Genomic DNA, 14,837 nt, shown 5'->3' on the forward strand with positions numbered 1-14,837 from the left:
TGGAGACTACCGGGCTACCCGGCCCAGGGTAGCAGTTTGGGAAACGCTAGTCTAGAGTAGAGTTTTCCAAAATGCTAGCCAGAGTAGGATAGTTACCCGGCGGAAGGCGGATACCACCCCGGGCCGGGTAGTTCGGTAGGCTCCAAGACAGGGTCCCCGCTGCGAGCATGCGACTACTTTTTTTGATCTAGCATGAATGCCGAGCGTGGCAAACCAGCACTTGCTCGCATCACAGGCAGTCAATTTTTCCCACTTGAGTTTAAGTATTATAAAAAAAATTTGAGGATGGCGACCCTACCGCTCCCTGGAAAGGGCGAGAAAAGTTTAAGAATCACTACTGTAGACCACCCATCGTTTAATTTCGAGACGTGACCGCAATATTCCGTTCACCATGAGTACTCTTATTGTGGCTGTTTGCCCCTTCACAGGTTAAAATATGAAATCAAACAATTCCGAATTATAGGAAAAAAGCTTGTTTGAGTAACGCATCGGCTAATTTTCAAGCCTGTGGAAGCGACTTAAATGAACATTTACTGGAAATGCAAAAATAGGGTTTTGTTTCTCCAGAAGGATTTTTGAAATAAATACATTTTAAAAAAACGTCGAGAATTTTTTTCCTTTTAACAAATCAAGTTACAAATATGAATTTTTCCAAGAATGCTTCAGTCCAAGTTTCAAGCCGTACAAGCCAACATTGATTTACGGATCAGGACATTTAAAGTGAAATGCATCATATAGGAGACAAAATCTATAAATAAAAGTTTGTTAGGGCCTTTATCCTTATTAATGAATACCATGAAATCGTTACAAAATTTTGTAATAAAAAGAGTCTTCATCTTTATTCACTTACCCGGTGCAAAACAAATGACCCTGATATCCTGTTTCTTCAATTCCACCCTTAGGCTAGTAGCCCAAGCTCGGATTGCACTTTTCGTAGCTCCGTAAATAGCAAATCCAGGCAAAGGTTCCACAGCACAATGACTTGAAATAAGGATAATTCTGCCCCTATGTTTCCTGAGTAAAGGTATAATCTCCTTTGTAATCCTCATTGTACCCGCAACATTTACGTTAATTTGGTGCATCATTTGTTCCTCTGTTTGCCATTCAAAGTCTCCGATGACCATAAGTCCAGCATTATTTACTAGTGCATACAGACCTGAAAGTCATTCCATCATAGTAAATGTAAATCACATACAGGGTGAACACGCTGGGGCTTACATACATGGTGCACTTGATTGCTACCCGAATTGCACAACAGCAGGGAAGAAGCCATTTTACAGGGTTATGTTATGTAGTAATTACAAATAATAAAAGTGTTTTATTAATAATGAAGTGAGACTTGTCGACTGAGAAGTAACCGTCAATTTTCTTCTGTGCCAATAACATTATGGTAATGGCTGCTGAGTGAAAAATACTATATATTGGTAATAATATTGTACGTTTTTAGTGGGAGAAGAGAGAATTGTGTTTAACGCTTATTTGCGACATAAAAAAGGTATGTTATGAATAGACAGGATTTGTTTTGAATAAAGTGAATAAAATATTACATGCAAAAATTTTTAATTGACATTACCTACAATTACTTACAGCGGTTTCGGTAAAAAGGTGAATCCGACCATAACACAGTGTCGGCAGTAATAATTTAAACAATAATTACTTAATAATAATCTAACAATCATTACTTATTATTAACTTTAATAAGTAACACATTATTGCTGAAATTAATAACTGATTTCCTTTGTTTTTTTCCACAAATCGATCATACATAAATTCACATCAGAATTGATAGGAATATTTTAAAAATTTATCTAGGCAAGATAATTTAGTCCAAAATTGTTATGCCATTTTTGTTTAGAAATTATTCTCTTTTCGAAATCGCTATCTCTGGATCTGATCTGCAAACTGGCATTTGATCAGCCTTTAAAATTCATTCTAATTCATTTTTATGATATAGGTGTATCAAAAAGATATCTCGAGGCAATTTAACTTGCCTGAATTTTAATTGATCAACTATTTAGGGATTTTTTTTTGTATTTTAGAAAATGTTTTCTCTGGAACTAATCGGAAAATTTTGTTTGATCAACCATTAAAATAAATTAGAGACTCGATGGTGATAGGATTGTTAAAAAAATGTATCTAGACAAGATAATTTAGCCCAAAATTGTTAATCCATTTTTGTTTAGAAATTATTTTCTTTTCGAAATCGCTATCTCTGGATTTTATTACCAAATTAGCATTTGATCAGTCTTTGAAATTCATTCTAATTCATTTTTATGATATAGGTGTATCAAAAGGATATCTCGAGGTAATTTAACTTGCCTGAATTTTAATTAATAAAATATTTCGGGATTTTTTCGTATTTTAGAACATGTTTTCTCTGTCCCTCATCCTAAAATTTTGTTTGATTAACTATTGAAATAAATTAGTGACTCGTTGTTAATATGATTGTTTAAAAAATGTATCTAGACAAGATAATTTAGCCTAGAATTGTTATTCCATTTTTTTTAGAAATTATTCTATTTTCGAGATTGCTATCTCTGGATCTGATTTCCAAACTGGTATTTCATCATCCCCTAAAATTAATTATAATTCAATCTGATGGTACAGGTGTATTAAAAAGATATCTCGAAGCAATTTAACTTGCCTCAATTTTAATTAATAAAGTCTTTTGGGATTTTTTTATTTTAAAGAATGTTTTCTCTGGACCGCGTTTCAAAATTTGATTGGATCAACCACTGAAACAAAATAAGAGACTCGTTGATAATAGGGTTGTAGCAGAAATGAATGCAGAAGCATTAGAATGAATTTTAAAGGCTGATCAAATGCCAATTTGAAAATCAGATCCAGAGATAGCAATTGCGAAACTAGAATAATTTCGAAACAAAAATGGAATAACAAATCTGGGCTAAATTATCTTGTCTAGATAAATGCTTTAAATAGTCCTATCACCATCGAGTCTCTAATTTATTTTAATGGTAGATCAAACCAAATTTTCCGATTAGTTCCAAAGGAAACATTTTCTAAAATACAAAAAAAATCCCTAAATAGTTGATTAATTAAAATTCAGGCAAGTTAAATTACCTCGAGATATCTTTTTGATACAACTATATTATAAAAATGAATTAGAATGAATTTTAAAGGCTTATCAAATGCCAGTTTGGAAATCAGATCCAGAGATAGCGATTTCGAAAATAGAATAATTTCTAAACAAAAATGGAATAACAATTCTGGGCTAAATGATCTTGTCTAGATAAATTTTTTTAACAACCCTATCACGAACGAGTCTCTAATTCATTTTAATGGTTGATCAAACAAAATTTTAGGTTGAGGTCCAGAGAAAACATTTTCTAAAATACAAAAAAAATCCCTAAATATTTAATTGCTAAAAATTCAGGCAAGTTAAATTACCTCGAGATCGGTTTGTGAAAAAAAACAATAGAAATCAGTTATTAATTTCAGAAATAATATGTTACTTATTAAAGTTATTAATAAGTAATGATTTTTAGATTATTAAGTAATTATTTTTTAAATTATTACGGCCGACACTGTCAGTCCCAGTGGGCAAAAAAATTAAGGATGTCCTAGAGACGTCTTTGTGACATCGCTAAGACATCTTTTATAACATGTCTTTTAGTCATCCTCGGGATGATCTTAAAACGTCTAATGTCAGTAAAAAAGATGTCCCGAGAATGTCCATGTCTTTAAGACGTCTTTTGGTCATCTTTAGGGCATTGGACGTCTTAGAGACGTTGCTTGGCCTGACATAGGACTTCCTAGAAATGTCCCAAGGACGTTCTTGGGATTTTCATAGTTTTGTGCCCACTGGGTAACACACATACAAAACCACAAAACATTTCTTTGGTAAAGAATAATTAATTTAAAGTATAATAAACATGCCGGGCCGATCTGTCATTATTTCGAAGTTATGGTCGGATTCACCTTTTTACCGAAATCGCCGTAAGTAATTGTAGGTAATGTCAATAAAAAATTTTTGCATGTAATATCTTATTCACTTTATTCAAAAAAATCCTGTCTATTTATAACATACCTTTTTTATGCCGCAAACAAGGTTTAAACACAAATCACTCTTCGACCACTAAAAACGCACAATATTATTACCAATTTATAGTATTTGTCACTCAGCAGCCATTCCATAATGTTATTGGCATAGAAAAAAATTAACGTTTACTTCTTAGTCCACAAGTCTCATTTCATTATTAATGAAACACATTTACTATTTGTAAATACTAAATAACACAACCTATATTTGTTTACACTTGTATCCATTTTGAATTTTCGAACGCATCCATGGAAACTATGATAAACTTGATCCGCAGATGCACGAACTTGACCGAATGGCCGACCCGAATGCAACTTTAAAGGCGCCAAATATGAAAATGCCCCTGTACCATGGCTTCTTCCCTGTTGTTGTGCAATTCAGGTAGCAATCAATTGCGCCATATACAGGGTGGACACGCTGGGGCTTACATACATGGCGAATCGAATGCTACCCGAATTGCATAATAGCAGGTTAGAAGTCATTACACAGGGGTATTTTCATATTTCGCGCCTTTAAAGTTGCATTCGAATCGGCCATTCGGTCAAGTCCATGCATCTTCGGATCAAGTTTATCATAGTTTCCACGGTTACTTTCGAAACTTCAAATGGATACAAGTACCAAACAATATAGGTTATGTTACATAGTAATTAAAAAAAAAGTGTTTAATTAGTAATTAAATGAGGCATGTGAAGTGAGAAGTAAACGTCAATTTTTTTCTGTGCCAATAACATTATGGAATGTCTGCTGAGTGACAAATACTATAAAATAGTAATAATTATCTGCGCTTCTAGTGGGCGAAGAGTGAATTGTGCTTACCACTTATTTACGGCATAAAAATAAATATGTTATGAATTGACAGGATATATTTTTAAAAAAGTGAATAAAATATTACATGCGTAAACTTTAAATTGACATTACCTGTATTTACTTGCAGCGATTAGGGCAAACAGGTGAATCTGAACATAACCTCGAAAAAATGACAGATCGGCCCGGCATGTTTAGTATACTTTCGATTAATTATTCATTACCAAAGAAATCTTTGGGGGTTTTGTATGTTTTTCACTGACTGTGTTGGCAGTAATCATTTTAATAATAATTACTTATTGTCAATTGAACAATCATTACTTATTAATCATTTTAATAAATTAAACATTATTGCTGAATTTAAAATTTGATTAACCATTGTTTTTTACACAGATCTATCCTAGAAGAAATACACATAAGGAAATGCAGATAGAATTGGTGCATTTTAATCAACATTGTTGAAAAATCGTTATCTCTGGACCTTAGCCCAAGACTGGGGATTGATCAGCCTAAAATTAATTATCTGAGTCATTTGAATGGTATAGGCCGATCTGTCATTTTTTCGAGGTTATGTTCAGATTCACCTGTTTGCCCTAATCGCTGCAAGTAAATATAGGTAATGTCAATTTAAAGTTTACGCATGTAATATTTCATTCACTTTTTTAAAGATATATCCTGTATATTCATAACATACCTGTTTTTACGCCGTAAATAAGTGGTAAACACAATTCACTCTTCGCCCACTGGAAGCGCAGATAATTATTACTATTTTATAGTATTTGTCACTCAGCAGATATTCCATTATGTTATTGGCATACAAAAAATTGACGTTTACTTCTCAGTTCACATGTCTCATTTCATTATTAATTAAACACTTTTTTTTTTAATTACTAGGTAACATAACCTATATTGTTTTGACACTTGTATCCATTTGAAGTTTCGAACGCAAACATGGAAACTATGATAAAGTTGATCCGAAGATGCACGGACTGGGCCGAATGGCCGATTCGAATGCAACTTTAAAGGCGCGAAATATGAAAATACCCCTGTATAATGGCTTCTCCCTTGCTATTGCGCAATTCGGGTAGCATTCGATTCGCCATGTATGTTGGCCCCAGCGTGTCCACCCTGTATGTAGGCCCCAGCGTGTCCACCCTGTATATTCAGGGTTTGTCACTTAAAGCATAACACGGACGTTAATGTCAATACACTGCAACTGTAAAAGATTTTAATTTTATACCAAAGAATTTGAATCGCTTCAATCTAAAATTATCAAACACTTTTAATTAAAAATTAATCTATATTCAAATAGCTATAAATTTAGAATTATTCAATATACTGAATACTAAAAATTTAAAATATCCCAGCTATTAAGACTTTAAATATTTTTGAAATTTTGATTAAGTCTATTAAGACCATAGTAACATTAAAAAGCACCTTTTTTGCAATTTCTGGCGAATGTATTTGAGATTTCGTGGTCGTATACTGAAAAGTATTTATCATTTTCCTCAGTAAATTTCCGACCTTTCCAGTGGGCACAAAACTATGAAAATCCCAAGAACGTCCTTGGGACATTCCTAGGACGTCCTATGTCAGGCCAAGCAGTGTCTTTAAGACGTCCAATGTCCTAAAGATGATCAAAAGACGTCTCAAAGTCATGGACGTTCTCGGGACATCTTTTTTACTGACATTAGACGTTTTAGGATCATCCCTAGGATGACTAAAAGACATGTTATGAAAGATGGCTTAGCGATGTCGCAAAGACGTCACTAGGACATCCTTAATTTTTTTGACCACTGGGTTGTAAGCTGGTTTGTTGGCTAAACTGCTCTTTCTTCACGTAAGAAATCAAAATAAAATTAGAAAATCATGTTTTATAATTGTGCTACTTTTTACTTCTTTATACTCTAAAACAATTATCAGTTATTTGACGGGTGCGTCTGCAGAGATGGAGCAGTCCACCAGCCACGGTGTGCCCACTCCTATAGGAAAAGTGGCGAAAGAATTGTAGTAATTGCTATGTCCACTAGATGGCGCTCGTGTGAGTACAGAATTCAAAATAAACTTGAGCAGACGATAGAAGTTCTATCGTCTGTTTACGTCTGCTTAAGTTCACTGTTGCTGCAAGAATTATATTTTTTTTGCGTAATCGTTCTATGATAGAACGAACAATAAATTTTTAAGTATTTTGGAATCGTTCTATGATAGATCGATTGCAACAGACTTAAACATTTCATTGCATTTGATCGATGATAGATTTTATTTTGTTCAATTTTTGATTTGTTGTACTGGTTATTATTATTCATGTATTTATTTCAGAAATAGAAGTCAACATAACCTACAAATTTAGTTGAGAAGGACTGGGGGGGGGGTGCCGTTGCTGTAGACAATAGTTTTTACTACGTCCCCTAGGTGGCGCTAATCTCGCATTTGCTACAATCTATAAGTACCCCCTCTAAATACATGCGAGTGGACACACCGCACAGTGGTCTGGAATAGGAATTTACTGTTCATAATCGCCCACAGGTCGTATTTTTAAACCCATTTAAAAGTTTTTTTTAGAAATGCTCAGCAATTCATTTTTAAGAGAATTGTGATTTGCTTTTTTTAAATTTTTTTCACAGAGCAACAATATATAAACAAATATAGTGACAAAATTGACCATTTTAGCTTTGTGAATTTTTATCTCAAGAAAAAATACAGATAGAAACTCACTATCAGTCGGAATTATTGCACATGCATTCATAGAACATAATTAATTTTAATAATATTCAACTTAATTAATATAAACAATTTTTATAAAAAAATTCTTTATAAACCATTTTTTCTCATAGCTGAATTGATTTTTCTGAACAAAAGTGATTCACAATTGTCTTTAAAGCCATTTATATACTTTAAGCTTTATCAAACATAAACAATATAGATTGTTTATAACAATTTAGTTAAACAAGTCTCCTAATCGCCCGTTTCCTCGTTGAAAAAAATGTTTTTTTCTTCAATAATTATTAGAGTGACATTTATTGCGGTGACTAACCAACGAAATTAAATAAAAAATAATTTATATGAATGTTATAAACAATTTTTTTAACAAAACTATGATTTTTTTACATGCATAAAGGACGGTTTTCCACTGAAATTATCCGACCATAAACTAACAGTGGTTCCAAAATTGGAATTAGCACATAAATAATAATTTGCGTAATTTTTAATAACAATTTCTGTTGCAAACTGCCCATAGCAATAAGTTGAACTTGATCAAGAACTCGATGAACTAATAGAACAATTCGAATATAAAAATGATTCGAGTTCTAAATCGTAATTTATTTATTTTAAGTTTTTTATAATAATCTCATTATTATCATAAGTATCAATTTTTTCATTGATTCAATAACATAAATAAGATCATCACAAAAATGATTGAAGAAAAAAAAACTTTTTCTACAATCAACCGCAGATTGTCACGCATTGTTTTAAAATTGTTATTAAAAATTACACAAATTATTATTCAATGTCCCATATCCAATTTTGGAATCACTGTTAGTTTATTTTCGGATAATTTCAATGGAAAACCGTCCTTTTTGCATGTAAAAAAAATAAATCATAGTTTTGTTAAAAAAATTGTTTATAGCAATCATATAAATTATTCTTTATTTAATTTCGTTGGTTATTAACCGCAATAAATGTCACTTTAATAATTATTGAAGAAAAAAACATTTTTTTCTACGAGGAAATGGCCGATTAGGAGACTTGTTTAACTAAATTGTTTTAAACAATCTATATTGTTTATGTTTGATAAAGCTTAAAGTATATAAATGGTTTTAAAGACAATTGTGAATCACTTTTGTTCAGAAAAATTAATTCAGCTATGAGAAAAACTCGTTTATAAAGAATTTGTTTATAGAAATGTTTATAAAAACAATAGTTGTTAACTCATGCTAATTTTTTTGTTACAAATGATGACTCTTATGAAAAATATTAGCAACTAGCGTAAAATAAACGATTTTTTCTATAATAAAAAATAAAAATTAGAATTTTTTTATAAAAATTGTTTATAATAATTAAGTTAAATATTATTGAAATTAATTATGTTCTATGAATGCATGTGCAATAATTCCGGCTGATAGTGAGTTTCTATCTGTATTATTTCTTTAGATAAAAATTCACAAAGCTAAAATAGTCAATTTTGTCACTATATTTGTTTATATATTGTTGCTCTTTGAAAAAAAAATTTTAAAAACCAAACCACAATTCTCTTAAAAGTTAATTTCTGAGCTTTTCTAAAAAAAACTCTTAAATCGGTTAAGAAATACGACCTGTGGGCGATTATGAACAGTAAATTCCTATTACAGACCACTGTGCACCGTGCCACCAGCTCTGCCTGTCGATGGTCTGTAGTCTGACTTAGGACAGTTTTGAAAACGTTCAAATGACGTACTTTGACTTTAGGACAGTCAACGAATACCAAATATGACCCAGACCCTGACTTCGAACTAATTCTGAATAAGCGAAATTGTTTATTTATAGTTTCCAAATAGAATGTAACACAACCAACAAAATTGCAGTGATTTTTAGCCTTGTGACATTTTTATAATAATGCAAAATAGTTGTAAAAATTATACTTTTGAAGTTTTTCTTTATTTTCATAAAAATGGTAAGTTTGCGAAAAAAAGTTGCATAGAAAAGTGTTCGACACCTTATCCTGAACAAATAAGTTCTTGTCGATTTTTTTGTATTGTTAACCCTTTATCTAAAAAAAGGAGGTAAAGAAAAACTTTGGACAAAGCTATTCTTGCCTCATTGAATAATCATTTTTGACACCAGTGAACCTAAATTATGTCCAAAAGCATTTTTCCAGGTTACGTACCACCTCATATAAAGAAATTTTTGGTGAATCAATTATCACCTTAGTTAATAAATTTTTTTCTTCCATATTCAGGCCTAAATTTGGTAAACCTAAGTTGGTGCCTGAGGGTAGAGACTTCCTAACATGCTTGCTTCACATGTGTACAAGATAACAGCAAAGTTTGGATAATTTCCCATAACTTTATAATTGGAAAGTAGGCTTTAATGAACCTATGCCAAATTTCTTCGAAAACTCCAAACTCTTACACTTACTAGTGGCTAATAATGACGGGCTGCTTCTGCCTACGTTTTTTGTCTGCTATGGGGAAAAATGGTCAGCTACTCCTTCTCATTGCACGTCAACAATACGTCAACAGCACGTCAACAGCACGTCAACAGCACGTCAACAACAGATGAAAACGTTCAAGCAATGGAAGAAATGGTGTTGAAAAATCGCCGAATTACCACCAGACAAGTTGCTGAAGATGTTGGCATATCGGTTGGCTCATGCCATGCTCTCTTTCGCAAAAAACGTCCGGAACTTTGGAAAAAGAATTCGTGGTTTTTGCAACACGATAATGCACCTGCTCATTCATCGTTGCTTGTGAAATATTTTCTAACCAAAAACAGCACCACAGTCATGCCTCAGCCTTCATATTCACCAGATTTGGCACCCAGTGACATTTTTCTTTTCCCAAAACTGAAGAGACCCATGAAAGCTCATCGATTTTCAACGATTGAGGAGATAAAAACTGCATCGATGAAAGAACTCAAGGCTATACCACAAAATGATTATCAGAAGTGCTTCGATGATTGGAAGAAGCGTTAACACAAGTGTATTATATCTGAGGGGGATTACTTTGAAGGGCACAACATAAATATTGAGGAATAAATGAATGTTTTTGGAGAAAACCATAAAGTCACCTTATTTTTTGAACACACCTCGTATGTAAGATTTCGAAGCCACCCTATCTATATAATTACCTATACAGTTGGGCGCAAAAATATTTTGAGTTTTCGTTTTAAAAATAAATTTCTTCCAATATTTTGTGTTTGTCTTTGTTTAAGTTATTATAAAAACATTTCAGTGTTGAAATGTTGTCACAGGCTTATACTTCCCAACATGTCCAAGGCATTTTTAGTTAGAGATGGATTTTTATTTGATCGTTTTTGCACGGGGCTGTCCCGGTATATATCATCACTCACGGACGCATTTTTATAATGCAATCAAGTGATCTGATGAAAGCAGTCTGCCCAGACATATTGGACAAAGCCTGTTTTTACCCCATCATTGACGGACTGGGTTGCAGTCAAGTAGACGATGGGGGGACCTACAGCTTAAGGTGGGTTCCGAACTACCAGAATCTCGGTAAAGGTACATTGGAAAATTTCCAGAGGTACCGGCTCAGGGATCGAACCCCGGACCTCTGAGGTGAAGTCCGAGGGTCTAACCAACTGAGCCACCGAGGCTCATTATTATACTTATTATTATTATTATTATACTTATTATTATTCTATTATACTTATTTTTATATAATAAGTATAATATAATAATAAGTATAATAATAATTATAAGTACTTATTATTATACTTATTATTATAAAAAACATTTCAGTGTTGAAATGTTGTCACAGGCTTATACTGTCCAACATGTCGAAGGCATTTTTGGTTAGAGATGGATTTTTATTTGATCATTTTTGCACGGGGCTGTCCCGGTATATATCATCAGTCACGGACGCATTTTTATAATGCAATCAAGTGATCTGATGAGAGCAGTCTGCCCAGACATATTGGACAAAGCCTGGTTTTACCCCATCATTGACGGACTGGGTTGCAGTCAAGTACACGATGGGGGTACCTACAACTTAAGGTGGGTTCCGAGCCACCAGAACCTCGGTAAAGGTACATTGAAAAATTTCCAGAGGTACCGGCTCAGGGATCGAGCCCTGGACCTCTGAGGTGAAGTCCGAGTGTCTAACCAACTGAGCCACCGAGGCTCTCTTTTATTATTATTTATTATTATTATTATTATTATTATTAAAAGTAGCCCCAAGAATAAGTTATTAATGCTGTGGATAGATTCCGTGCAGAAATTGCCCGATATCATACTTAATACCAATTTGGCCACGACCGGGATTCCCGATCTGGCCCTGATCGGTAGAATTCTGTGGCCCAAATTTGGGCCAGACCAGACAGTTGTCACAGTATTAGTGCTGTTTAATGTTTTTTGATAGTGCAGTGAAATTGGAATATAATTCGTTTATAATGTTTTATAAATGATTGAAAATGCCTAAGGCAAGTACGCCACGTGTTCGGAGTCGCCGGGCACTAGCTAGTATACCTCGAATCAATACTAATGAAATTATTATAGATGGAAATGTAAGTGATCCGGAAGTTAACACTATCCAGCCCGTTCAATTGATAAATTTGGACGAACCAGAAAATTTGGATTCGCTTGAAAATTAATTTCCGGCTAATATCAACGCAGTTTTAGGTAAAATTAGTAGATTTACAATTACAATACTCAAATAATATTATATGATGAAATTTATCAAGTACTTTTGTTTTCAGTTATTATTTAAAAATATTTTTATTTTTGATGTTAGTTTCTTGACCAGGTAAAATAAATAAATAAATTGTATGTTAATTTTTCTGTCTACTGGTCCAATTATTATTATTAGTATATTGATTATTCTTAAGATAAGGAAAAGTCAATCATTTTAACAATGTATTTATTATATTTTTTTATCCATTTATATTGATTTTTTATTAATTTAAAGTAGAATTAAAGTGATAAAATCTGTTATAAAACATGTTGACTAATATTACTCAAAATAGGTAATCTTCAAAAATAGTGATATTGTCATAATAGAATATGTGATAAAATCGAATGTGCATTTCAGATTTTTTAAAAATAATAAATTCATTATCAAAATACATCAAGGACAACTTTTCATGACATGAATTTCGGAATCAAGTAGTAGAATCAAAATACCAATTGAGCAAGTGCTCCCAACAAGAGATCATTACTCAACTGCACATGCGCTACACTCAGCGTCTAATTGGTTGCTACTCGCGCGCAGTTTAAAATGCTAAAATATATTATTTCTCTTTTTTATCATAAATAATGGCATTTCTACTTTTAAAAATGTCATTAGATGGAAATTCATGAATCTTGATAAAAAAATAAAAATTAATTAAATGCATTTTCTGTACACAATCTAAAGGATAATTTTAATTCACAGAATATTTATTTGATTAATTTTTACTTTTATCAAGATTCATTGATATCGATGTAATGGACATTTTATAAGTCGAAATTTCTTTAATTATAAAAAACAATAAAAATAATATTTTTTAGTATTTTAAACTACGCGCGAATAGTAACTTATCAGATGCCGAGTGCGACGCAAGTATAATTTTTCCTGTGAATGCTCACCGTAGGTACGTAAAAATCCAACTTTTCTAATTCTATAACCTTACTTTCTTTCTTGCACTTGGCTATTGTGGTTCTTGTATATTAACATCATCTTTTCTTCCACTTCCCTGTCGTAAATACTTGTAACAAATAAACCCTTAATATATATTTAATTTTCCGATACTTAACATTTATTTTCTTTATCATCTTAATTTTTTCCAGGAAAATTCGATGAAAATCCACAAACAGGTACTGATTCTGATACTGAAAATTATGCCAGCCATCGAAGTTTTAGGGTTCCATCTCAGAAATGTTCTAAAACTCACGAAGCTTCACAAACGCCAAAAGAGTATCAAGTAAGTTGAGAAACAAAAATTTGAAACACAGTTTAGGGTAGCCGTTTTAATCAAAAACAAAAATTCCCGGTTTTTTTCCAGGTACGCAAACATTTTTCACGATCAATAACATTAAAAAATTCGAACTCTGAAGCTAAAAATTTTTCCATTTGCAGTAACCATTTTTCGGTTTTTCAGTCCAACGGCCAGCCTGAGAGTTTTATCATTTATTTATTTTACTTTTTTTAGAAGCAGAAGCAGCGATCAGTGATAATTCCATGAGCGACGGAAACACAGAAACGACGGGGGAAGCGGCTCTAAGCCATATTGGAACAATTATTGGAAATTCCAAAGATTGGGGTTGCCGTCGAAAGCAAAGGACCCTACACTAAAAAACACTTTTTTTAGGTTCTAGTTAACTATAATTAACTTAAGGTTATTTCGGTATTAAATAAATAATAATATTTATACTTTGTAAATCTCTTTTTATTCGCGAAATGCATAAAATGTATTCTTGTGAGACCGATCGGACACCGATCGCGAGTCCCGACCTGGCCCCGACCTGGGCGTGTGTTTCATCTGCGATTTGGCCTCGACCAGGAATACCGATCTGGGCCCGATCCAGTCCGGTCTGGCACCGACCGGGGCCAGATCAAAATTTCTGCACGAGTTTATATCACTATTTTCATACTACATCGATTTTCTCCTGTCCAATTTTTAACTGAAATTTTCTGAAATTTATTATAATATTAATTTTGTTAGGGGTAAGACTAATTAATTTTCATTCAGATTTTTTCTGAGATCTTGAGAAAGGTCTACTCAATGTAATATTCAATTTTACTAAATTTCAGTTAAAAATTGCGAAGAAGAAAATAGATTCAATAGTAAGATGTGCTCCAAATGTATTTCTCAGCATTTATGACTCGTGGGTGTATTTTGAAGGGAAATGCTAATTAATTTAAATTCAGATTTTTGCAGAGATATTGCAAAAGGTACGAGTATATTTAATGTCATAATAAATGTTGGTAAATTTCAGTTTAAAATTGTAAAGGAGAAAAGCGATGCAGTAGTTGAAAATGATCGAAATCTATTCCACAGAATTTATGACTCTTGGGTATATTTTCATGGGCAAGGCTAATTAATTTAAATCTAGAATTTGGCACAAATCTTAAGAAAGGTCTATTCAATGTCATAATAAATTTTATTAAATTTTAGTTTAAAGTTGTAAAGGAAAAAATATATACAGCAGTAAGAAGTGGTCGAAAGGCATTTCTCAGCATTTATACCAGGTGTATACATATGAAACCGGTATTTTTTCAAGAAAAAAACACATTTATTTCAAGAGAATGATAACAAATATTTTATTCAAAGTATGCGC

At 32.5% G+C, this 14,837-nt stretch overlaps 1 protein-coding gene across 1 annotated transcript in view; it reads right to left on the reverse strand.

Moving 5' to 3' along the window:
- Positions 1 to 628: 628 nt before the first annotated feature.
- The window catches only part of LOC117173285 (estradiol 17-beta-dehydrogenase 2), a 41,794-nt gene continuing 27,585 nt past the window's right edge, over positions 629 to 14,837 (reverse strand). Inside the window, exons 3-4 of the mRNA XM_033361768.1 lie at positions 851 to 1,156; positions 629 to 748 (exon numbers count right to left, since the gene is read on the reverse strand). Coding sequence (XP_033217659.1) covers positions 675 to 748; positions 851 to 1,156 — 380 coding nt within the window. The 3' untranslated portion in view covers positions 629 to 674. The remainder of the gene's footprint in view (positions 749 to 850; positions 1,157 to 14,837) is intronic.

The sequence above is a fragment of the Belonocnema kinseyi genome, chromosome 5 (assembly GCF_010883055.1).
Source record: "Belonocnema kinseyi isolate 2016_QV_RU_SX_M_011 chromosome 5, B_treatae_v1, whole genome shotgun sequence".
Lineage (NCBI taxonomy): Eukaryota > Metazoa > Arthropoda > Insecta > Hymenoptera > Cynipidae > Belonocnema > Belonocnema kinseyi.